The sequence below is a fragment of the Merops nubicus genome, unplaced genomic scaffold (genome assembly GCF_000691845.1).
Source record: "Merops nubicus isolate BGI_N331 unplaced genomic scaffold, ASM69184v1 scaffold12757, whole genome shotgun sequence".
Lineage (NCBI taxonomy): Eukaryota > Metazoa > Chordata > Aves > Coraciiformes > Meropidae > Merops > Merops nubicus.
In genome coordinates, this window is record NW_008618419.1 from 53403 (window position 1) to 80095 (window position 26693).

General features: G+C 38.9%; 1 protein-coding gene across 4 annotated transcripts in view; it reads right to left on the reverse strand.

Moving 5' to 3' along the window:
- Window positions 1-26693, reverse strand: part of RAPGEF4 (Rap guanine nucleotide exchange factor (GEF) 4) — a 77518-nt gene that overhangs the window by 41881 nt on the left and 8944 nt on the right. For 2 of the 4 annotated variants that reach the window (XM_008943449.1, XM_008943448.1), the window contains 5 exons: window positions 11665-11718; window positions 11264-11370; window positions 9229-9350; window positions 7615-7798; window positions 2179-2263 (listed from right to left, as the gene is read on the reverse strand). In XM_008943449.1, coding sequence (XP_008941697.1) covers window positions 2179-2263; window positions 7615-7798; window positions 9229-9350; window positions 11264-11370; window positions 11665-11718 — 552 coding nt within the window. The remainder of the gene's footprint in view (window positions 1-2178; window positions 2264-7614; window positions 7799-9228; window positions 9351-11263; window positions 11371-11664; window positions 11719-26693) is intronic. The other 2 variants (XM_008943450.1, XM_008943451.1) reach the window with 1 other exon arrangement.

The following is a 26693-nucleotide window of genomic DNA, read 5'->3' on the forward strand; positions in this document are numbered from 1 at the left end:
ACTGTCATGAATTTTCCTGTGTGCTTTATGTCTTCATTCATCTGCAGGTCTCCAGGGACTTGGCAGAGAATGTCAGCTGGTGACAATCCATGTTACAGAGACACTGTCATGTAAATTAACTGTGCCCAATACAGATCAAAAGCTGGCTCCAACATATATTTAGTAGTAGCATTTTCATACTATTCTCCCAACTGATTAAATTGAAAAAAATTTTAGGCCATGAAGAAAAGTCTGGGGAGGAACTCTCAAATTCTGGACACAGTACAGATGAGAGTCTGCTGGCTGCATTTCCTAAGATGGGTGGACAAATCCAGGCTCTGATGTCCTGAAGGCACACACCAAACCTTTGCTCAGGCATCAAGCATAAATGTACCACACCTGCCACCTCTCCCAGAACTCTTCCCTGACAGCCAATGCAAAGCACTCCCTGCTTGCAGTCTGCAGAGGAGAAGGGCTAGACAGAGGTGTTTGGACAGGTTTTTTTAGTACACCGATCAGTGAATGCACCCACAGGCCTGTGATTTCTGTAACTAGCTCACCAAACTTCCATAATGTCTGCCTGAAGGCAACGAGGCTTCCATAAGGACAGGAAATACAACCCCATTAGCACTGTTCTGCACATTGTAGAGAACATTCCCTACAGATGTACAGCCTCAGATGTCTTCTCAGTTGTTTCAGCCATTTGCATCTGCAGTGACTGAATCCCCTTGATGAAGCCAAAAATTTGATTTAACACTGTATTATATAATTGTTTTCCATTCATACATTAACTTCACAGGCTTCTCTAGCAGGGATTAGTTCACCACCATGCGACTTGAGTTTTATCCATTTTACTTCCTGCTGCTTGTGCCATATCTAGAAAACATTTCTTTAGGAATTATGCCTTGCCTAAAATGAATAAGCATTCCATTTGCTATCAAGTTGACTGACCACTAATCTTTTTCATAGGAGCAATGCTGTCTGCAGCTCCCCTGGAGATTTCCTTTAAGGGAGTCATGGTTTCTGTCCTCTGCTTTAGTTCACGCTTCACATAATAGGCTGGCATTTCCAAATTTTTATTACAAACATGGAATCAACTGTACATCTTCAAAATTACACGTATTTCTTGCAGTTTGTATAATTCGCCATACTTGTTCTATAGGCTACTTGCTGTGGATTCTGACCTCAACTCTGAATTTCTTTTGAGCCAGATATATGTGTTTCAGATTTTTTTGCTCTAGGTTATGTCTGTAGTATAAAGAGTGTTCTCCACCCCCTCTCAGTATCTGTCTTGGGCAGTTTCTTTTGTTTGATTTAAAAAGAGTAATTTCTGGATCTTACAGAATTCTTTCTTTAAATACTTTTTTCCTACATCCCAGAGATGCCTAAGGATTTTGGTTGGCTGTTACCTCTTAGTGCAGTTACCAACTTTGGATGCATATTCATCCAAATATTTGTGTTATATATGGCTGCACAGAGTATTATCTTTCTGTATTGCAGCTTCATAATTAGCTGCATCTGTCCACTCTAGCTGACAATAACTGAAAATACTAAGAGCTTCCAAAGAAGCTGTTGTCCAATATAAACATACTTTCTGACTGGCTTCCTTTTTGTGAAAGCACCCACATCTTGTGTTACCAAGGAAAGTGCCATTTAGCTTGTTTCAGATGCCTACACAGCATGTAAATGATGGTGAGACTCAAGGCATTTTCTCTATTTCATTTATTCTTGTTTCTCTGCACTGTTCTTGCCCACTCAGAAGGCATCTGATGAAGTTTCCCTCACTGAATGGTGAAACTCCAACCAGCTACTGCTACACAGTACACCTTTCTCCACACTATAAATCCTTCTCCTAACTGGTTCAAGCCAAGACTTCTTATAGTTCAGAAATAAGATTCTGCAAAATTCAGAAGTGTCACAGTCCCATGTGTCACACTGGATTGCACACATCTTAATTTAAATTGAGGTATGGACCTAGGCAGAGGGACTTCTGCCAAGTGAGTGAGGTAGGTGCTGTGCAGAAATACATGAATAGAATTGTATCTGACATCCAAGACAACCTAAATCTGCATATTGCTCGGGTGGTCCTCACAGGTGGGATTAACTTTGTTGCATGGAAAGTATAAATTTTAATAAAGCACCAGAAGTCAAAATTCAACCTCCCTTTTCGTGATGAGATATATGTTTTAAAATACTTACTGTAGTAGAAAGATGAGATAAGGCCTTAATGTGAAGAAGTTCTTCATATATAAATTCTAGGTCATCTACAGTTCTCTGGCCAGGGCTGAAGAGAGAAGATAAAAGGACAGCAAAATGCAATAAATGCCCAAAATAAATGCTTCAGAGAAGTACAAAACAATGTAAAATGCTGTTGTACTGTCTATTGAAGGGTGCATCCTCACTAAACAGGGACTGAAGGACAGTTCTGCCTGGAGGACCGAAACACACAAAGGATGTAAGCACTAGGAAACCACCTGAATGACACTGCGCAGCAGCCATGGCAACCACTTTAGAGAGATCCTGATTAGGCAGGATTTGATGAAATCCAGTGTTCTATATGTAAAATGGTCAGATAGATCAGAAATGGTACATAAAGATCTGTTCTTTCCAAAAGGACTCCCGAGTATGGGACCTGCACTGCTTTTCACATGGGACACTCACTAGTTGTAGCAGTCAGTAGTTAGTGGTTTATAAACGAGTGAGTGAGTTTCTGCTGAACAAACTTGAAGAGGCAGCAGTGCATCCTGAAGGACAGTAAATGGCCGCTACAGAGTTGATGCCGAGTGCTGTTGTTTAGCCACAAAAGTAAATAAGAACCACTCAGTACTTTCAGCTTCTCTCACTGAAAAATACAAGAAGCTGCCATTAATAAAAAGCATGCATTGATGAAGGAATAATCCTCCCACAGCACAAGGAATGAAGCTGCCATTGTGACCAAAATAATTGCATTTCTGTAGTCTACACACTGGAAGATTTTCTGATTGCTAAAAAAGGACACAAATGCTCTGAGGACTCCAGTGTGTCAGGGATACTTTGGCGGAGCTAATAAACTGTACCCATGAGAAGGACTTGCAGGAGCTCGTGAGTATCTTCTTCCCCACTCACAAGATTTTCTTCAATTAGAGTGCCTAATACAACTTTATTTTCTAGAAGGAAAAATTCTCAGACAGTGCACTGAAATTACATAAACACACACAAAAGAAGTCCCAAGTTACTTTTATAGGACTAAGTCCTTTCAAACAACATGGGTTTTATTTGTGAAAAGTAGAATATAAGTAAATAATCAATGGGCCAAGAACAGAAGAAAAGAGCAACCTAGTAATAAGAAGGGAGGGAGGATAAATTTAAGTTGTGAAGAAATGGGATACAGGAAGTCCAGTCCAGGGGCAAGAGTTTCCAAGGTGTACATGCTCACATCAAGAACAGGCTACTGTGCAGTTCCAAACCCCACTGTCTGCAATGTGTGGTGTCAAAAGTATTAACAGCACAGCTGAATCTTTGGATAGCCCTAAAAAAAATGTCACAATGAACCTTTCTGATAGAAGTTTTCTTCCTAAAATGTCATTATTACTGGATACTCTAGCATCTAGAGGATCAGGAAAGGCATATAAAGAAATACAGTGGTCTGTAGGTTTGCTTGCTGTTTTTCTTGCTGATCACCTCTTGCTTCAACAGTCTGTCTAAATCATATAGGGGTAGAGGGATTACCCAGCAGTCATGTCACTCTGGAGTTATATTGCACCTTTTTGCAAAAAAGTTTGATGGAGACTTCTTTTGGATCAAAAAAGTACTGGAGAAGTCACAGAAAACATAAGGACAACTGACATCTTCCCTGCCAACCAGGGAGTCTGTTCTTCACTTACCAATGACATGCATTTTTACTACCCAGATTAAAGACCAATTCAGATAAAAACATTTTTGATGAAACTATTCTTTTCTCATATAGAATGGAATAAACTATTAAGGGAGAAACAGAAACTGGTTTTGTACTGCTATGCCCTCTAGTGGCACGGAATACTCTGTAGTATTTTTAAATCTGCCCTGAAACTGTAAGGCTGCCACTCCTAGTCATTTATGTGGGGCAGCAGCAGCTTATTTAAGTGCAGAATAAAGCCAAAGGCAGTACTAGCTACCTTTCACTGGACATTTAAGAAACACGTTTAAACACAAGGTAAGATTTTAAAAAGTAATGCCTCCCATAGGAAGGAACAACTTTAATTTTATTAGACATAAATTTTGCTGGTTGCAAAACCAGCATGTCTTGGAAAATGGGTAACAAATTAACAAATTTCTATATGAAATTAAAATATAAAAGGATGATGTCTTGCTACATCAGATCTCTATCAAGACAAAAGGGTACACTCTTCTTTCAGTTCATCCGTTTGCCTCCTGCATTAGCACATTGGGACGATTGACAATATATAGTGGATATACCCAGTCTTTACTTCTGCTCCTGCAGATTTCACATGGAGAGATATTAGGCATCACTGCTTCTGTAAAACCTGTGTGGTGACCCACTGATGTTGATCTGTAGGATCCTGCTGTGTAAAGACCTAGTTTCTGCAGGGGACACATTCTAACAGCAATAGCTGGTTATAGACAGGATAATAAATGGAATAGGTAGAGAACCAGCCTGCACATTAATGGACAGGAGGATTCAGGTGATATTAAGTAATCAATAAAAACTGTTCAGTCTTTGGAGAATTTATCAAGGTCAGACACTGCTCTGTGACTAGGATATTGACAATAGCATAGTAGTTTGCCATTGATAAACCATGTACATACAAACAATAACATTGACTATTTCTACTACACAGCTAATCAGAAAATTCTCAAATAATAAGAACAAGGGAAAAGATCAGACACCCGTAACATGGTGATTATATATCAAATAAGCATGTATTTCCGGAATACAAATTTTGTCATCAAGTACCATAAAGGATATATAGGAGACATGAATAATTTTTTCCACTACCTGTGTCTGAAAGTGAATGCATGTTCACTTGCTCTAGCAAGTACCTGAATCTCCTTGATTAACTCCATAAATAACATCTACCATAATAATACCCATAAATGTCAGTGAGCTGATATGTGGAAAGATAATCTGTATTTCCTGTCCCAGAAATAACACCTGTTTTTTTAAATGCTGCTGGCAGGAAACTCCAACAAGGACTACAGAACTTAATACAGTCTTTATGGGGTTGTTTACGGTCTCTAGTCCTGGGTTGGACTAGACGACCTTTAAAGGTCCTTTCCATCCCAAACTATTCTATGATTTATGGAGAAATCTAGTATGCTTCTTCATACTAACAGCTTGATGGAATATCCAAATTTAAAAAATTAAGAACAAGATAATAAATATATCTTGCTTAACTTTTTACAAGACCTTCAAGAGGCTATATTTTCTTAGCAATAATTAAATTGTCATTTTATAACATACATATTTTGTGCTGTTTACCATGTTTAGATTTGTTTTCACTTCCTCTCCCTAGCATCCTGTTGAGCTTACTTCTGCAGCTGACACCAAAATTTGATACTGATTATATGTGGAACAAACACTATACTGAGAAAACAATCTGTTGCTACCAAGAATATATTACATAGGCTTATTTTTCATTCATACTGATAATTTACTGTAACCTAGAGTATTAAAAAATAATATAATCCACAACATCATCTGAGTTAAATACTGTTGTCTGATGAATATAATTCTCCCTTTAAAGACTCCTGTTATGACAGTGCCTAGCTTTGTATTACAGAATCCTATTTAATTAGGGCTTACCATCACATTAGCTATATCTGAAAACCATTAAAATAAAATAAAAATAACTAGAAAAATGTTTTCAGGATGTATTTTCATACCGAAGGCCTGAAACACTTGTAAGGAAGAGCTATGTTAGTTTTACAATAATTTTTCCAGGGACTCCCTCAGGGTCTGCACCTGTGCTCCAGGCAACATAAGGAACAGAGAGCTGTTTTCTGCTTCACAAAAAGCTATTTTCACATTCACTGTGTGTGTTTCCAAAGAAAAAAAACCCCGCCCAACAGCAGCAAGAGCCTGCCAAAAATTTCCCTGAGCTCCATTCTGTTTTTTAAACTATAGAACATTCTTTCACAGTTTGACAGTTAAAATGCTGCAGTTAATGTAATAAACAGAGAATTTTTTAAGTCAGCTGTCAAAACAAGTGACACTTTTTGCTAGAGATTTTCAGACTTTGAACAATAGAAAGTACCTTTCAAAGCAACAGCTTCATTATACAATCAAATTCTTAAAGTAATCTTCTCATCAAAGAATATTGTCTTATTTCTTTCAGGGTAATTATCTGAGTTCTGCAACCTCTCTGGAAATGGTGACTATTATAAAACACAGCTGTGTTGGTTTGAGAATCGTGGGTCCTGCTCAGGTCAGCTAGGGCCAGTGTCTCTGAAGCCCTGACAGTTTTTTGAGCTTTTGGCAGCTCTAATAGTGCCTAGTCAAATCTAGCAGGACTCTGAAGATTCACAGAGATTTTAACAGCTTTGATAACGCTCAGAGCAGGGTGTATTTTCAACTAACAAAATCATATGTAAACTGAATACTAGAACAGTAGTTAATATGTTGCCTGGCAGTACAGGCTTGCTCCCATGAGCAAAGGGCAGCAAAAATACGTACTGTCAGGGACAGGGACAGGGAAAGATGTCAGATGGCTGTCAGTCTTGAGAAAACCTCTTTCCCCTCACTATATTGCATGAAAAATCTCCTGTGAATATTCTCTCAGGTGATGCTGTGCAAGTGATAACACAGAGGGTAGAACAGTACTTTCCACAGCACCATTCCAGCCTTTCAGCTCTCTGCAAGGAATGTGGACAATAATCAACATTGATCCTGCCAGGGTAAACTCTGCTGCTCTGAAAATCATGATGAAAAGCATATATAGTAGGCAGTCAAAACCCACAATGACCTAAGGAGGCAATTCTGCAAGAGCCAACTGGCTCAGTCAGCCTGAAGCAAGGGAGATAGCACAGAGGTGCAGGGTCACAACATACACAGCACTGCTCACGGCTTCCTAGTCACTGGCATCTGCTCATGGGTGCAAGAAAACCTCTTTCACTCCCCAGTGGAGAATGCACAGGGTACCTCTGTGAGGAGAAGACACCTCAATTCCCTGACATCTAAAGGGTTTATGGAAGCATGTTCCCAGTCTGGTTTGTCTATGCATTTTTTGTGACAAGGAGTGAGCACTCCTTTGGTTGTGTTTGACTAGACCTCTAAAAAACAGAGGAAAGAGAATTTTATACTTTTAAAACTATTGCTGCATGGCAGTGTTACCAATTTTTATAAGCACAAGTGTCTGATGGCACTTCTTGAAACTCAATGCTTTTAGCAAATTTTTGGAAAAGTGCCATCTAAAGGAGCTTACTATCTAAACGGACAACACAGGGACAAGAATGCAGCAGGGAAAGGTTACAGATGGAAACAGAACAGGAGGAAGCACTTGTGTTAAGTGGATTCAAAGCATTTTTAGCATAACAAATGTCCTCACATTGTAGGCAGGGCCCAATCCTATCCCAGAGCAAATACTAACTTTGCTAATACCCTCAACTTTGCCAATGCCTCAAAGGCCCATGTATTACATGACTTATTAATCTGCTTACGGTTTTCTGAGAATCATCCTCATATGAGCGTCTGGACCAATCTGAGACAGAAGAAGCATAGTGTCCTGTAGCTCCTCATCACACTCCTTTTTCTCTTCCTCAGTTGGCAAAGGGGCATCTTCACGCTCATCATCCAAAAATCGATAAAATAAGTACTTGTCTTGAAAGTGGTGTTCCTGATCCACTGAAAACAACACAACATATCAAACACTAAGCTCTCCTCGTTAAAGTTAACCTTGTAGAAATCTGTGTAGCATCATACATGTCACAGATACATTAGTTAAGAAGGGAAAGAAAGCTACAGAGAAACTGCAAGAATATGAAACACCTTTATTTCTCACAGAAGTCCAAGTTATGAAGTTTGAAGAGTACATTTTTGAATTCTGCACTACAAATACTTTCTAAAAGGCTCCTATATATTTGTGCTGTACACGTGTATACATGTGTGTGTGTGTTATGCATATGGGTGCTTTTTTTCTTATTAGATCTGGTTTTGTTCTTCTTGTTTCAAAGCATTTCATTTAAGGAAATAATTCATATTTGGAAAATGGTTCAATTATGAATTTCTAGGAGGTGTTCTCTAGCATGAACACCTTGCCCTTCATGTTTCCAGAGGGATGAAAAGGTAACAAAAGCAACTAAACTCTTTCTGATGTACCAGAAACGGACAGCATCAAGATACAATCCCAGGCACAAGTTTATTGACCTGTGTCCTGGTGAAAGAACTTAATGGAAAGAGTACAAAGATGAGGCCTACAAAGCAAGGCTATGATGTGGCAAAGGACAAACCCTTGGTCTTCCAAGGAAGTCAGAGTGATGTGTTGAGCTGGATACCATGATGCAGTTTGCCCCTGGGAGTTCAAGGAAACACATAGTAGGAATTAAAGCTAGAGCCCTTAGGGTAAGGAAGTGGTGGAAACAATCTGTCCTCTCAGTATGGAAATATCTCCCTGCAATATGGGAAGCACAGCACAGGATAAATGGAAGTGTATTGTAATAGAGCTGCACTTCTGAACTTAATGAACTGTACATGCAAAGCTTCAAATATTAATATTGCTTTAGAAAGATACTCTTTGAGGGCTATAATATCCTGTTACCAAGTAAACCCTTCCAAATGGAATCTGAAAGTCAATGTAAAATACGTTCTGAAAACTAACAAAATCCCAGATCTCTGCACTGGAATATCTGGAGTGCTGAATTTGGGAACTATTGCAAAACCAGTGAAAATCATTCCAAAATTATGGATCTGAGAAAACACAAATGCTCACATGCACTTCCAAATGCTGCAAAGCTTTGATGAAGATCCATTTGTGTATAGTAATACTTCTCTTGGGTTTGGCCTGAATGCTATCCAACTCTTGCAATATCCAACCAGGCAGTGCACTCCTAACTATAATTAGAGTTTTTATTATAATTTGTTAATTTCGTTTTCAATATTCTCATATCCAAGATTCAGGTAATGCTCTCTGTGTGTTGCACTTGCACTTAGGAATGAACAGGCTACTCTGTAGCTTTTCTTTTGGGCTAATGATTCCTCTCATTTTCATGAAAGAGACCTACAGAGGCACTGACGCTACACATTGGCTATGTTAGTCAAGATGCTGATTATCTTACCATGGTTAAGAACACCTTCTTCTAGCAACACTTGCCACATACCAACAGCCTGGGTTCGTGAATGGACACAAGAACTTTGCTGCATCATCCAGTCAACTAGTTCTGTCCCCACACAGCATTGCCTGAAGGACAAATAAATAGAAATGAGAAGGGAACTAGCCAAGAGAGAAATCACACACACTGTCTACCAAGAACACCAATACCTTAAACTCTGCATAACTTTAGTCAAATCTCTCTACAGAAAATACAATGCAGCCATCTACTCATACATGCTCAGAATAACAGTAAAGGTGTTTAGGTTTGGGAGGATCACCCCAACAGAACAAGAACTGTTCTCAGAAATACAAATTTCAGAGGATCAGAGTGAGACTGTGACACCTGGTATAAAAGTGCTGCAGCAGTGCAGCAACCTCCAACACAGATTGCAAAGGAAACCTCCTCTGTATAAAATGGGATAGGAAAAGTCTCATGCTTTTCAGAATCCTTCATGAAAAATATCATCTAACACTGTAATAAAAGCTTTGCCAAAAAAAGAACAGACTTCACAAAGAAGATTGAGTGTTACATGGGTGTTCCTCCATTTGTAACCAAACTCCAGCCCCGTGTGTTTGGGGACATTTGTTTAGAAGTCTGCAGTATTTCTGAGGCTCTCTCATGCTAAGTGCTGGTCACCTCACAGCTCCTAACCAACCCCGAGGCAGAAAACAGAAGGCCTCATGTTCTGGAAGGCACCCAAAGAAGAGGAAAAAAACCAAAACGCTACATGGTCACTGAGGAAATCTCTTTGTTGCAACACCCCCTAGGTCAGCAGAAGAGATGCAAATAAGCAATGTGATGAAAAACACGCAAATATCTAACTGATCACACACAGAATGGAGAAAAAGCTGGCTAGTCCTAGACAGGCTCTTATGGCTCTACACTTCATCCATCACTTTCAGAGATCAAGGAAATAGACAACACTGAAATTGCTGGAATTTAGCTTAAATACTGCTATTCCAATTAAAACCCTATTCTGATGACAAAGTTTCCCCTCACATGAATCCAATCTAAAATTTGGCATTTCGTATTTTAAAAACCTAAAGATAAAATAGTAAGAGTTTTTCACAGTTATACTCAAGATAAAATGGTGCAGTTGTTTGGACCAGCATTGGTCTTCATTTATCATACATGCACTTTTGTCCTTTTAGAAAAATGAGCAAAGTCATATTGTGATATATTCTCAGATCAACTCACAAGCTCCAAATACACTGCATCATATTAAATACGTTTTGGACTGAAATATAGAAAATCAATACACTTATCTCAAAAGTGGATCAGCAACATATTGATTTACTATTTAGTAAAAGACATATTCAGAGATTTTAAACCAATTTTTATTTAAATATACTCTGAATAATGGATTAGGTATTTGATTTAAACATTAGACTCTAAACCAAGGTGACTGTTACTTAAGCCAACAGCATCTAGATCCTGACTGCCTGAAGTCAGATTCCTATTCTGCTAGTGTCAGTTATCCCACTTCAGCAAGGTTGTGCTGCCACCAGCAGGATGATGAGTGCCCAGCAAGACACTGAAAAAAAAGTAAGTTTTTACATAGAACAGAAAATCTACTAAAGGAATGCTTCTCTCCAGGTGAATTTTCAGAACTCCAACACTGAGCAATACTGCTGTAGCCATCAGTAGAGTAACCTAGTATATTAATGAACTTTCCTATTACCTCTTACTGATCCGCAAAGCGAATGGAATCTACGTTTGAACTTGATACTGCATAGAATATTCCAGCTAACTGTGCTATTAACTTTGGAAGTTTTTGTATGTGAATGCACTGTTCACAATCATGGACTCAATTTCCAGTCAAATTACTTCAGAAAAGATTTACCAGGCCCATTAAAGACAGCAAAACATCCAGACTTAAATAGCATTGCAGAATAATTTCAGACCTTTTGAGACCTGCAAGTATGGCAAGGCATAAATCACACATCAGAGGATGGCAGGCATAAAAATTCAGAGACCTCTATACAATCAGCTCACACACCTGTAAGTCTTCAGATGGTATTTACGATCTCTTATCATGTGAGGGGCTCGGGACAGAACTGTATTCCGCAGAATCTTTCCAGCTCTGAGGATCTTTTCTGAAGGAACCTTGGTGATCATGGAAAAAAAAACAAAAAGGACCAAGACACACAGACTTCAAACATTCTTCAATCTCTGCTGCCTTCTGTAAAACAAAACACCAGTCCTCTTTTCCCTAAATTACAATCCTTGCAGAGGTGCTTACTTTTGCAGAGCAATGTAGTATATATTCTGGATTTTACATCTCAAATACTTGTTTAACTATAAGCATCCCTTCAGCTGATACACATCACACAGCTGGAAATGAGAATTATTCCCATTTGTCTACCGGCCTGGCTCTACAGCACATCTATGTCCTATTACCTGTATAATGCTTTTGGTAGGATGATGTGGGATGTGAGGTTCACTAAGAGGTGTCTGAAAAATAAAATCAAATAAAATACATTTTTAAAGGTTGAGCAGTAAAATAAAACAAAGGCTAAAATAAATAATAAAAAAGAAGAGGCTGTAAAAACAAACAATGGTGTGTAAGTCCAAGCTCTGCCCAGGGGACATGGGTAGAAAAAGCTCTCTGAACATATCCTAAAGACAATCTTGGCTCTTAACGCTCAGTAAATTAAAACAGTGCCATGACACATGAAGATGAATAACAAATGTTAAACTTTCTAAAGTACTAATAAGGTGTGCAACGATCAAACATCACATCAGATCTGAGGCTACATGGACATAACTAGCTCTTCCACTAGCTGCTTTTGACCCACAGTGGGCACAACATTCCTCTGACTCTGCCAGCCAGTCCCCCACCACGTAAGGTGCTCCTTCAGCACCCGTTTCTGTTGGGCTCTTTTCTCTCTTACAGCATAGCACAAGAAACAGGAATGAAGAAAAAGCTCTGTTCCCGCTATCTGTCTTTTCTAAACTATCATGGGGCCTAGATTGCAACCCTCTTATAGACACTCTCTAAAATGCAAGAGCACACAGCCCACTCGCAGAGACCTATGTGAGGACTTTCACCAAGGGGCTGGTGAAGGAAAAAGAAAAGAGTAAAGCAGGTGACTCAGTACTGCAAAGGGAGAAGTGAAAGGGAAGACCATCAGGGCTCTACAAGAGAGAAGCAGAGAAGGGGATGAGGGGAATGGGGGAACAGGCAAGTAACGAACAGGTGAAAGGAGAGGAGAGACAAGCAGCACGTGGCACAGCACAGAGGAAAAAGGTAAGCACAGGGTTAAAGGACAGTAGAAATGGAGGCAAAGGAGAACAAAACCAAACTTCAGCAGCCATCTCAGAATGATGGGAAGGCATTTTGCTTTGTTGGGACTGGTAGTTAACAACATGGACCAAATTTACTTCTAGTGTGAAACGTCAGGAGACACAATATGAGGGCTGAATTTGGCTGGAATACTGGGCTTGCCAACAGGGCGGATCATACCAAACACACAGAGCTCTTCCACAAGACCTCGCCCCTCGGCCCCCGGTAGCTACAGCTGCCTTACAGACACCCGTACAGAATGGGCAGGACAGCCAGGACGGACATATGGAGAAACACGCCGGGCACTGCTGGGTTGCCAGGTATTGGCTTGCTTAAGGTGGGCAACTGTTCATTATCTCCCACAGGATTTTAATGATGTGACAAAGTCCTTATTGTAATTAAATACTGCTAGGAGCTATGAACAGGAGACTGTAGGTCAGCCGGGAAGGGGAAAATGAGGGAAGCACATGATAGAAATCAATCAAGATAAGATAATCTTAATAGAGAGGCCTGTATATGGAAAACAATGCAGATGATTTTTCATTTCCACTTATATCTTACATGGAGTCTATGAAAAGGCAAATCAATACAATTAAATTGAGATTCATACATAGTTTTTCTCATTAATAAGTCAACATTTTTTCAAAGACTCATTTAAGTTATAAACATTTATGTGCCATCAGAAGGGTAGTAGAAAATCCCTCAGTATTTTTTGGTTTCTGGAACTGTGTGGAGCATGCTTTAGGCAGCCTACGTTTGCAGTTAAAGCATGCTAAGAATAGCAAGAATATTTTAAAAGATGCCTCCAATCCAAGCAAAAAACACTGAGTAACAGTTTCAAAGAGATATATAAATAAGTAATGCAGAGAGATATATCATTCAGTATTAGTTATTTTTGCTTCCATTTTCTTTGAAAAGGATTTCAAGTCCTCACCAAGTTCAATGAGTCTGAAGGTAAAGATATATTTAGATGGTTGGCTAAATTGGCATTGAAATAATTATGAAAACTATTTTTAAATTCTACATTCTTAGAAGAATTATTCTTTTTTACATCAAAAAAACATAATATACTGAGTCTAGCTTCCAGATTTTCATTTGAGTTATAAATATACTTCAGAAGAGAGATAAAATGTAAGAGACTTTAACAGCAATAGACTAGTGAAAATGAATACACATTTTTATTCTTTAGAGTAATCATTAAGCTCCAACAAAAATGCTTAGAACTAACAGCTGAAAAAATTGAATACGGATGATTTGTCGATAAATCTCCCATCCTAATCAAAACAGAATAAAAGAGAGTATTTAGGAGAAATCTGATTCAATCCAAAAGGAAAAAAAAAAAGAAAAAAGAAAAAAGAAAAGAAAAAAAAAACAACACCAAAAAAAAGCCCTAAACAACCAAAAAAAACCAAAACCAAACAAGGTAAAGGCTAAGGCACAACGGCACAACACAAGAATCTGCAGAAAGCAGCAGGAAGGCTTGTTCACCTACATTTGCTCCTGACCAATGCAGAAGGATCAGCTGCAGACAGAAGGCAGCCTGGGTGAAGGTGATCACAAAATGAGCCAGTGTCAGAACTTTACAGAAGGAAGTAAGAACATCAAAGTAGAAACAATGGACTAGGAAGCAAAACTTCCATAAAACCAGAATACTTGTAGCAAAATTCCCGGAGCAGGTCATCAGGGAGCAAGTGGAAGGTGAAAGGAGTTAAAGACAGCTAATAGTTACTTAAAGAAACAATACTAACTACACATAGAATATATAATAGCACAATGCTAGAAGGTATAGTAAAGACTCAACAAAATAAAGAGCTCTTCACTGAAATACAAGAAGGAATTGTATAGGAAGGAGAAAGAAGGGAGTTTACAAAAGGCAAGTATTAAAAAAAAATTAATAACAAAGGACAGCATTAGAAAAGGAAAGACATAAAATGAGACAGATCTACCAAGAAATGCCAAGAGGTACAAAAAATATTCCACAATATGTTAGTATTAAAGCAATGAAAAAAAGTGTTGATCTACTGTTCAACACAGGCAAATCCATTGGCAGTTAATTCAAGAAGGCCAGAAGCAGTTTATTTACTTTTAGTATCAGCAAGCATTAGAAAGATCAGTGGCAGAGAGATGGCTAATATCCTAAGTAGTAGAGTGACACAAGTAAAATCTCAGCCTGAAAAGTAAAGAATAGATGAGAAAATACTACATAAGTTAGCTATTTTCAGAATGTCTGGGTTTGTAGAATTTTATGCAGGAAACTTCAAGAGCTTGAAGAAACTTAAAGAGGGCTGCAGCCATCTTGGAACCATCAGCAACCATCTCTGACAACTCTTGGGGACGAAAGAAGGCAGCAGAGTACAGAAACATGAGAAAGGGAGAAGCTGAAAAATTATAGACATGTCAGCTTGTCTTCCTAGAAAAAAAAACATTTGTAAGCACCTGGAAAAGAAAGGGGAGATGAGTCACATGTGACATATATTAATCAAGAACAAATCATGCTACAGTGATCTAATTTCTTTCCATGACTGGGTAGCAACACTGATAGATGAGGGAAGAAACATATTTTCAACCTTTACTTCAATAAGACTTTTCTTCAATAGGCACTGTCTCCTAAAATATTCTCTTCTGCAAAGGGCAGATTAAATTCTTACACAATAGGTGCAAAGTCACTTGTAAAAGGATATTTTGAAAGCAATTATTGTGAAGCAAAGTCAAACTGGCAGTCACACCAGAGGTCTGTTCTGAGAAGTGTTCTTAAGAATATAACACATTTAATAATATTTAATATTACCATGAGATAAAGTAGAATGTCCACTGATTGACTCTGCAGGAGACTTCACGATGGAAGGGACTACATAAACACTGAAGAATAAATCTACAATTTGACACAGTTTTGACATTGGTCTGAAAAAAAAAATCTGATGCTGTTGTGCAACAAACACAGACAACGTTGACTACTGAAGCAGGCAGAATCAGCTATATAAAGGCATGGTAGGGAAAAAGTGTCCTAGTGCAGTTCCACAGAAAAAGAAATAAGGTTTATAATAGATACTAAACAGAACGGAGTAAGCAATGCCATACTTATGTGAAAGCAACAAATACTCTACTGGGATGTAGTAAAATATTAGATACATTATACAGTTCTGCTTTAGTAAGCCTAGATAAAAAGTGAGCTAAAGTACTGTGTCTCATCTGCCCACTTTACTTCAAAAGCATCTAAACCAACGGGACAGAATTTAGAAGAGAGCAACAAGAATAATCAGAAAGCCCAGTTTAAATGATCAAAGTTGTTCAGCTAAGGAAAAAGCAAGTCTTAGCAGAAGCGTGATAAAAATGTCTTCAGATTTAAAAGGCCTTTGAAAAGAAGCAACCTAGTCCATCATGCAGAGATCAGGAAATAAAGAGTTTCAATTGGTGTAAGAAAAATTCAGGTTAGGCATTGCTGAAGCTTTCCTAGCAGTGTGGATGGTGAATACTGGCATAGATTCCCAGGGAGGTGTGGTTCCTTCATCTTAAGAGGCTTGTGAGGATATGTAGGGTATCTGTCAGGAGTGACATGGCTACAGAGAATTGTGGCATATGACTCAGGGATGGACTTTCCTGAAGTAACTTTTAGCCTCACGATGTGGTACTCTGCAATTTTCAAGGACACCTTTACATGTCTAAAATTAGTTCGGCCACAATGTGGTGCTTAAAGGGATGATCAGTAATGCAACTCCCAGAACAGCAAGCCCAGTCTCAAGCAAGGCAGTCACTCCTACTAAGGAACAAGATCATTACCATCCAAAAGACATGCCCAGCAGAGTCTCCTCCAAGCTACAGCCTTCCAAAGCTACTGCAGTGAACTCTGGCTGCACTAGCCATGAGCTGAAATACAACAAATGGAACCACAGGGCTTGGAACAAGTTTGCTATAGAAATGCAAGTTATGCTTCAAAGGCAGAGAAACGTAACATAAATTAGTAAATACAAGATACAATGTACCAGCAACAATTTCCCATCAGAATAAACTGGATTCTGGAAGGGATCATACATTAGGATAATAGTCACAACTTGGCTGAAGCTCAATAAACGTTTTGTATGTCTTTACAATCTTGCATTTCCCACTAAGAAATGATTAGAAAGCACTTAGAAAATAAGAAGTAGCTCTCCCTATAAAATAGCAGAGAGTGAGCAGAGTGTTTTACATTCTAAACACATTCCAATATCTTTGAAGAATTAATGCAACTAAAGCACACACATGTTGCACGGAGCTGTATGACTGCAGCTACTTGATGATCACATTTTTTAGGACTTCTGAATAACGGAAAAGTCATCATGTGAAGAGCTCAAATGCTCAAGCCAGGTAGAATAGTTAACAGATTATTACCCATCTTCTGGCCACAGCAGTGGCCTGCTCTTAGCTTTCCTTCAGTATGAGATAAAGCAACACAGCAGTACCATACTGAGCTTTAGCTGCTTCATGCCCTTTTCCAACTAGTGCACACACAGATAGTTTACTATGATCTGCTCACCCACCTCTGGAAGGGAGAAGGCGCATATGGGTCTGGAGGGTAGAGATGGGAAAGATGCAGATGTTGGTAGGGGAAAGCAGAAAGCGATCATGAGAAACCGTGCTAAAATGGCTTTCAGGATTAACATTGACTCCATATCTGTACATTTTTGGATTCACACACGGGCCGTGCAAACAAACCCTTCATGAAGCCAATCACAAAACTAAAAATCACAAAATTAAAACAGGGGTGAAGCAGAGAAGTAACAAGTTTAGCCTTCATTCCTTTGAAGATTCAAGTATTTATGCATGGGAGCAATACCACAGATTTAAATAGGACCATTCGTGTGTGCAGTTCTATGCATGAATCTGATCTGTGGAGAAACATGCCCTAGATTACAAATTATAGGGCAAGGGCTGTCTTTATTTCTGTGCTTCTTACATCACTGAACAAGCCATATGCAAACAAGTAAATAACACAATGAACAGCAATAACAGAGACCTAACATGAGGTCTCTATTTGTCAAAGCTTTGATTCTGTTATACAAAATCCAAGAAATCTCTTATAATTATTTTTCTAATCCCCTTGTTAAATAGCTGTAAAAAGATTTTTTTTTCCTCAGCCTTTATATACTAATGAATGCTTTAGATCTACAGCAACTTGGATCTATAGAATCAAATTATGGAGGTGACCTAACTTACAACTCCCAATTGTTAACTTAGGAAATGTATATTGCAAAGAACTAAGATGATACAAACCAAAACCCAATGAATCATGTTTTTCCCATGACTTCAGTGCAGCTCATTGCTGAACAGAGAACAAGTTTTGGTATTTGCTGGAGTTAAGCATGGCATGTGAAGTTACCAGGGTGATCTGATAAACCTGTGCACTGCTGTTGATCCCTCTATTTCCAACTGGGACACTGAAAAGAGCTGCAAGTGACATCTGATTTCCTGCTGGCTGGCAGGGGAATCCAGAAGAAACAAAGAACAAAAGCCACACAAGTCAAAAGATGGCAGCAGCAACAGTCACATCACTGAGAGATCTGTCTGTTTTACAACCTCAGAATTTACTGCTATTGGTGATTTAGGGCCTAATCCGAAAGGCACTGAAATCACTGGGAAGTCCCTAAATGACTCAATGGGTTTTGAGTCGGGCCCATAGCGTTTGATTCCCCTATTTCAGAAAGCAGAGCATCTTTAGCTCTTACTGCTTCCAAATGACTTCTGATGGATTCTGATGACTGCCTATTTATGACTGCCATAATCGAATATCCTTGCATACATCTCCTGAAAGGCTGCCCTACCAGTGCCCTATCTGATTCACATGAGAAGAAATAAAACATTTTTTAAAAAATGCCCACAATATTGGTGGAAGTATAGCCAGTCAGTAAGATACAGGTTGACAATTAGCAGAAGCCCCCACAGCCCTCCCACATAACAGCTCCCCTTTCTTTTCTTATCATTCTTTATTAAATCTGTATATCCATTTCAAAAAAGTTGCCTTTTTTTGAAATATGTCACCTATCTCAGCTACTTCAGACCAAAGGCACAGATAAGAATTCCAAAGTTAAGGAGCCTTTGCAGAGATGACTCTTTTTCCAGCAGAAACCAGTATTTCCAGCACTACAGAATAACCATAGAGCAGGGACAAAGCTGAGCACACGGTTCCATCGCTGTGGGAGTGCACTTCCAGAGCACTAGATCTCTGCATTTCAGACAGTGTGTCTATGCAGATTGCACCAACCACTGCTAGGATGCTGCAGGTAAAACAATCCACTTAGTGAGTGCAGCTTGCAGAAAAATATAAGAGAAGTTGCTGGCCAAAGATCCTGTCATAAAAAGGTACTTTGAAAATTATTTTTGTCAAAATTTGAAGGAAAATGTAATCAATATTGTAAGAATTTCTGTGCTCTGCTAGCCTACCCTGGCTGGATCTCCGGAGTAGAACTGTGCAGAACATACTGATACACTAAAACAGCGCTTATTACCAGAAAACAGCCTATGTCATGACCTCTCACCAACCACACAGGGTGCACAGCCCCTAAGAAACCTCGGCACACACGCTCTGCCAAAGTGGCTTCTGGTGGTTGGGACACATTACCAGGAATGAGCTCTGTCCAACCCAGACCACAGTCATATCTGCAGCGAGACCTCACCTTGATCCTTCAGAAGACAAAAGAGGTGGAAAAAAGAAACGTAATCACCACTACTGTGCTGGACACATCATCTCTTGGCTATCTCCCCACAAATGTACACAGCAACTGAAAGAACCAACCTGAGCTCCCCAGCACTCCATGAGACAGTACTGCAACCAAAGAGCTAAGCCACTGCTTATGTTGCCAGAAAAGTCCAAATCTGACAATGACTAACCTCATGCCAGGTTTGCAGGTGATTTAGCAACACTTTGCAATTAGCAAAGCACAAATTACCCAGAAAGAGCACTTGTTTCTGCTCTTCATCTGTTTACCAAGCAATGCAAGTATTAAAAGGACCTGTAGCCAGTCTAGGCAGTGCAAAATGGTATGACCAAAGCATCTTCAAACTACTCATGCTCACAAAAGACAACTATCCAGTTTCTTAAGAAACATCCGTGAACAGCAAAAGATGGGAAGCAGAGCAAGGTATGAATGGAGTAAGACATTGTGACAAGGGTGTCTGCAAAATTAGAGAACTTCCACAGAAACAGGAGTTAATAATATTTTTAAAATCCTTTGAGTTTCATACAACTACTGTGCCTGTAATCTAAATATCCTCATAGTTAACTAACTACCAACTAGCTAGACCAAGCAAAATAGGTGACCAGAAACTGTCAGAACCAGTGGTTAAGACAGCTCAATTTTACTCTTTTTCTTCGGAGTGTATGACCTTGCACAAATCACGTAATCACACTGTGTTTCATTTTCCCCTTTTGGAGAGACGAATACTAGTAATTTCTACCACTGTAAAATGCTTTGAACATTGTCAACAAAAGGGCTACTATCAAAATATTCATGATGATTGTAATGATAGTAATGATGACTGTTTTAAAAATCTATATTCTTTTAATGCAACATAATGTGAAGACTGAACTATATTTTAAAATACATTCTAACATTGCTTTTCTTTACTAAACTACATATATTCATAGCATAAAGAGGAAAATGCATCCCTTTAAATTCTCAAATACAATCAGTGTGGCAAATTTATTTTATAAAATTAAATTGAAATTGCATTATTAACACTGCTACAATGTTTCTTTGAAAAACTGTAAATGTCCATCCTTTTAACACAAAATGATTCAGCCATTACCAAAAATGATACTTCACTGTGAATGTCAAAGGGAAAAAGAATATTGAAACAGACTATGACCACTGCACAAAACCCCTCAGAACATGGCTAATGATGTCTTATTTTCCTGTCATTTTTTTACTTGCCTGCTACAATGAAACAGCTGCTATAACTACACTGCATGCATTGAATAAAATGTCAGAAAATGTTAACTCTGCTGCGAGCATTCTTGATATTCTGACAGAGGTGTGACTACAGTTGTCACAAGGAATTTCAAGCCAGTGTTGTCATGGGCTTCTCTGCTGCTGCATTTTTTTAATCTACAAAAGAGTAAAGCATTTTTGAAATTTTTTTTTTTAATTGTCTTTCATGAGAATTACTGGTTTCTTAGCATCCATGGCTTTAATAGTATGTTTACCTGAACTTATTTACTTCTTAAGAAACAAGCAAGAGCGATGAAGATGAACAAGTACAAGAAATACTAGGCAGTAAGGTTACTGGGTTTAAGACTTGCCTCTAATCCATGCTACACGTACACAGCAACTATTCAGAAGGCAAACTGAAGGGAAGTTAAAGATTAATGAGCTTCTGGAGGATTTATTTCGATTGTTTCTAGGTATCTTTATAACTTCTGCACACAGAGGGTCTTCACTATACTTTGATTACACCCAGATGCCAGAACTGCCATCTGAGGACTAGGTGGTGAAATGTTAGATTAAGTGGTTTTATGCCACATATGAGTCCAAATAACTGAATGGAGCATGAATTAGGGGGTGAAATCTGGAACCTACTAAAATCCATTATAAAACTCTTGACTTCAGAGTAGTCAAAATGACACCTGAGCGAGGCAGAAGCACCACTGTCTCCCTGGGCGACAGTGGTTTATATATTATGTTACCCCAGCTAGTCATTCCAGCTCTGAGTCTTTCAACTTCTCCATCTGTAACATGGGGACAACTCACATCTCTGACATGTGACAACAAGAATGAGCAACTGAAAAAAACTACCAAATGCTGCAACTGAAATCCTGGAAGTGTAGTGCCTACAAATTCATTCTGAGTATTTTATAATGATTTTTAAAACAGAAAGGAAAAGTTATGAGAGAGGGATAGAGGGCATTGCAGGTTACCTCCTGAATTCCCTTGGGAGGTCAGCAAACAAGGTAAACCCTCTAGCAAGTTGGGAAAAGAAGTTAATTTAAACCCATTTTGTGTCTTTTCTGTTTATTCCATGTTCCATATTCTCCAAGTTCAGGACAGTGTATTGCATGAATGTACATGCAATGAAGAAACACTGAAGGCGTGCAGCACATCTGCCTCAGATTCCAGCTGCCCTATCTACTCCTTCTTCTTCCTGTCATCCTTTTGAGAAACAATATTTTTTTTCTAAAAAACTGAGAAGGAATAATCTGACAATACCCAGTGCAACACCTTCTGTTATCCTACTTCACAGAAGGAGATTTTTAATGATCTATATTGATGTTTGCCAATTTGCCACAGAATATATTTCCTAAAAAAGGTAAATTTTTTTTTCTGTGTTACATGAAAGTAAACAGAGGAAAGAAATCCCACACTGACGGCTAAACCAGAACACATTTAAAATAACCCATTAATATTATTTCAGCCAAGTATTTCTTTACTTCAACAGCTTTAAGTCTTCTGTCATAAACATAAAAAACATTCAAGCACTTCTGTTTAATTTACGTATTTGCATATCAGGGGAAAAGACAAGTATTGTGTTCTTTGCAAATATCCACAATACAACCTTCTTGTCTTCCTTAAAACTTCTATTTCCCATGGTGTCTACAAAAAGCTTGTTGAAGTGGAGTGTGCTGATGTGCTGAACCTGCTACCTATCCTGTCTCATCCAAGTCTCTCAGACTGCGCAGCTTATCTGTTGGGTGGTTTTCAGAATTGGATTGTAGCCTTGTTACGGTCACGTCCTTCTTTCTAGTTCTTCTGATGCAAGATACAGCTCCTGTCCCTGACTGGGATGTGTTGTCACTGCCACAGCTCTGCTAAACACAATGAACTTTCATGACCAGACAGATCTAACCAAACCAGAAGGGAGATGGTCATAAGGGACAACATGCATTTTCTGAGAACAACCTGTCAACTTCACTACCTTCTCCTGCTATAAAGGTACACCATCATCTAATTCAGTAATGGGCAAAATCCAACAGTATAAATTCAGAGGGGACATACTTGCTATGAAGGGTAAAGGCTTTCCTTTTACAGTAAAATGCAATTGTGATCTCACACTTAACTAGTGTGAAATTAAATTCATAACTGCTGCATTAGTTAATCAGTTATGTGGTGTTCTTCGGATACTTTAGTGGCAGTATTGACTAAAAACATACAAAATCATCTGGAATCAAATCATTAGATCTGAACAGCAGATATTTATATGCTCCGTTTTTCAAATGAATTCCATAATGCAATGGGCATAATCAGTAAAAAAAAAAAAAACAAGCATTGAGTTAATGTGCATCAATGTGAACAGTAGGTATTCCCCAAGAAAACAGCTAAAGAAAAATAGTAGTAATGTATACTAGCAATAATGCAAATCTGAACAAAATATAATTAGCATTGGAAAATAGTAAAAACTTCGTATTTGCAAATTTGCTCCTTCCCTCCTAACCTGCTACAGAGCTTGCAGCTGCCCAACTTGCTACCAATTAAACTGGGCCTGTTCACTTCTTATTGTTTTGAATTTCAGCTCTTCAGTTATCTTCCCTGGTAAGTAGTGAGAGACAGACATTTCTAAACATACTCTGAGCTCTTCCTGATGCAAAATGAACCTTTATTGCAAATTGAGAAAAAATGGGTTCCACAAACGTGCACAGAACACTGCAATAATTAACCAAAGTCTGACACAGGGGGGTGAAATTACTCCACCTGACATTTTCCCTAGCTAACCACATCCATCTCTTTACATCCCAATTCACCAGAGTATGTTTCTGAAAGAGATGACCTCTTCTTACCTCTCTCAGTATGTAGCCCAAGCTGTGTAAATTCTGTGATGTCTGGCTTTTAGGAATATCACAGAACCAGCCCTGTCCTTGTGAAATGGAAAGGGATCTATTGTACGTACTTTGTAATTTATCCACCTTCTCGTATTTCTCTTCAATGGTGGCATCGACTTTCACATCGTTGCTAAAAATATTGCTTCGTCCAGCTGAAATTCTGTCCCTGCTATATGTCGACCACTCACCTCCTTTTTAAACATAATCTCAAAACCTTCTTTGGCTTAACTGACTCCTTAGTGACTCTTTGTGGGCTGTATAAAGGATAAAGACTGTTGTACTATGTTAAGCAAATCACAGTGTGAAAACATTTGCTGTTCCAGAGAAGTTTAATAACTGTAATCTAAAGCAGCTTGCTCAGAAATACTGAATGTACATAGAAGATTCTCAGCCAACTTGTGTTTAAAAAAAAAAAAATCATTTCTACAATAATTTAGGAATCTTCAGCTTTTCCATGACAGTGTCTGTCTAGGAGAGTGTCTTAGGGAAAGGTAGGTGTACCAGAAATTCTCCAGAGGAATTACTGGTACAGTGAAGTCCAATATTATTGCAGATTGTCCTGTATTTGTATTGCCACAAGGTCACACAGCCATTTCTAGGCAGCAATGCAGGTTCCCTATCCCAAACCTCATAACAAAAAAGCCTAAGAAAACACAAAAGGAACACTGACTGCAGGACTGAAGAAATCGAACAAACTGAGTAGCACTGAGGAGCTCTAGCAAGGCAACCTCCTGGTTTTCTTGTCCTTCCTAGTTTAACAGTGGCTACACATTCACAGCATAAGGATTCCCAGAAAACTTACTGTTACAGATTTGCCAACACAGGTTTTTCCAACATTGCCCTGGAATCTGCAGCAGTTAATGCTGACACTCAGCAGAGTGTGAACTAAATTGGGAGAAACAAAAGGGGAGGGGGGTTTTAGGCTCCTTTATCTTGTGCATCCCTACAGTTTTGCCAGCTAAGATGAGGCACCTTGTGCAGAGTCACAATACACTTTTCTTAGGTTCATTTCCCAGACTCATTTGGAATAGCTTCCAGAACTTGGCAGCCTGCAGACCACAAACTGAAAATCCCTAATCTAGACAGTCTCTGACCACAATTAAGAAAACTCAAGAGGAAGGAGGGAAAGGGGAACAAGCATTTGCCTGGATCTGTATTACAGCTCCAACAGGAATACATCATATGTATCTGTATGTAAACACAGGAGACTGAAATCAGAGAGATCCATTTGTGATTTAGCAGTGAATTGCAACAGAGCTCCAAGCTGGTCTGAGAAAATGATCTCTTGCCAGTTGTCCCTCTGAATCCCCTGCAGCTGATGTGGCCTTGCAGAAATGCCAGGTTTGGGGAAGGAGAGAGTCTCGGTTTGTAGGTGACAGACCTGGCGGTACTTTGTGTGCATAAGGCTGCAGATAGCTCACAGCAGCCTGAAACGGTACTGCTGTGGTTCATCCCCTCCTTGAATCCTGCACCCACGCTCTGTCCTTTTGCTTGTGTTGGCCCTGACCAGGAAGCTAATTTTAATCCAAACCAGCAAAACATTAAATTATTATATTTATGTGTTTCTGCTCCCTTACCACCAAGTAAGTAGGAGTGTTAGTGTGATGGAGGAGGGCATGCATAGCTGGATGTAAAAAGAAGGGATGTCAGAGTGGGACATGGAGGAGGACAGGTACCCTACAGTCCTGATGCAGGTCACTGGAAGCCACAGCCTCACGGTTCTCCCCGGGTGCAAGTGTGCTCTGTTCTGGGAGCTGATGCCTCCCCCATTTTCCTATTGCACAGACACCCTCTCCTACCTCTGCTCCTGATGTCACTGCTGGCCCTCAAGTGGCTTTAAGATGGGCTGGGTAAGAAAATGGGTTCACATTTAAATTAACCATCAGAGCCACTGTGTAAACGGCTACAAGGAAAGAGTAGCATGAGAGAAGATGTTTCTTTAGTCCCCGCAGATCCACGCATTTGAAGTCAGCTATGTTGAAAAATGAGGATGGACAAAGCAGTACTAGGAGTTTTACAAAGAATTAATCGTAATTCTTTCCTGTTAATCTACTGGCTCTTTCTCCATCCAGTTTATATCTAAGGTGATTATACAAATTGTTTATGTAACTTCATTTCCGAAGACAAAAACAAGTGTGGCTGAGTAACACTAATTAGAAGCAGTGTTTTGGTATTGGTAGTAGTATTGAAAGTAAGATTTTTTTTTTCCATTTTTATTTTGGAACCTAAATTATGTATTCCTTTCATTTCTCTACTAGTCAACTCAGCTATGAGTACTTTGTAAAAGTTTGTACTTTCCTCGCTAGCTTTAGTTATTTTAGTCTTTAATTTTAAGACAGATGCATCAATAATAATAAAGCCCACAAAGATACTCACAAACATGTTCACAAACTTGTGCCAAGATTACTTCCAGAAGGAAATTTACAAAAAGAATAAATAATGAAAAGTCAAAAATTATAAATTTTTTAATACCTGAACAGCACTTGCTCCTTAACCATCACTGGAAATAAAAGTCCCAATTACAGTTTCAGCTCTGTTGTAGATATCTGACATTTTTGCTTCAGCAGCTCTATCTCAGAATGGCTGTAAATGGGCACCACAAACCAAACGTGTGTTTTAGTGGTGGTGCTTTTTGCATGGAGCCAGCACAATGGAGCTCTGGTTCTTCACTAGCTAACACAAAAAGAACAAAATCACTAGACAGCCTTTCCCCACTTATTAACCTCTCCAATTTTTGTCATCTGTACACAGATAAAAGTAGATGCTGCTAAATTATCAGATCAGACACACTGATTACTTCTTACTGACTCACAGCTACAACTGACTTTACGGAATACCCATTTCCAGTGTGCATTATAGGACAGACAGCCAAAATGCTGTGTGAGAGATGATATGAGTGACTAGAAGGAATCAGATTTGAAGTTCTCTGATCCAATTTTTCTGCCCAACTTGAGAAAAGAATTACAATAGTAAAAAAAAATAATTTTGCTGTTTCAAATACAAGTGCCAAATGTGTTACTTTTATAGGCTTGACTTGTCTGAAGACATGAACCTTGAAAAAGACTATCTTTTTTTCTTCTTTGCATAATTACCCACTTTTTCTACCTTTCAAGTGCAAGAGATAAATGGAGCAAATATGCACGCTCTTTATGTTTTGGGACAGAATCACACAGAAGACACAGCCACAGAGCAGAGTCATCGAATGTGACTCCACAGTACATATGAGACTACCCTTGCCAGCGCCAGACAACTGGAACTGAAAGTGATGCTCCCATTGAAAGAAGGCCCCATATCTACTTCAAGATATCGAGTATTCTACAAATTCTAGCACTTTCTAGGAATTACTGTTATTTTCCCATT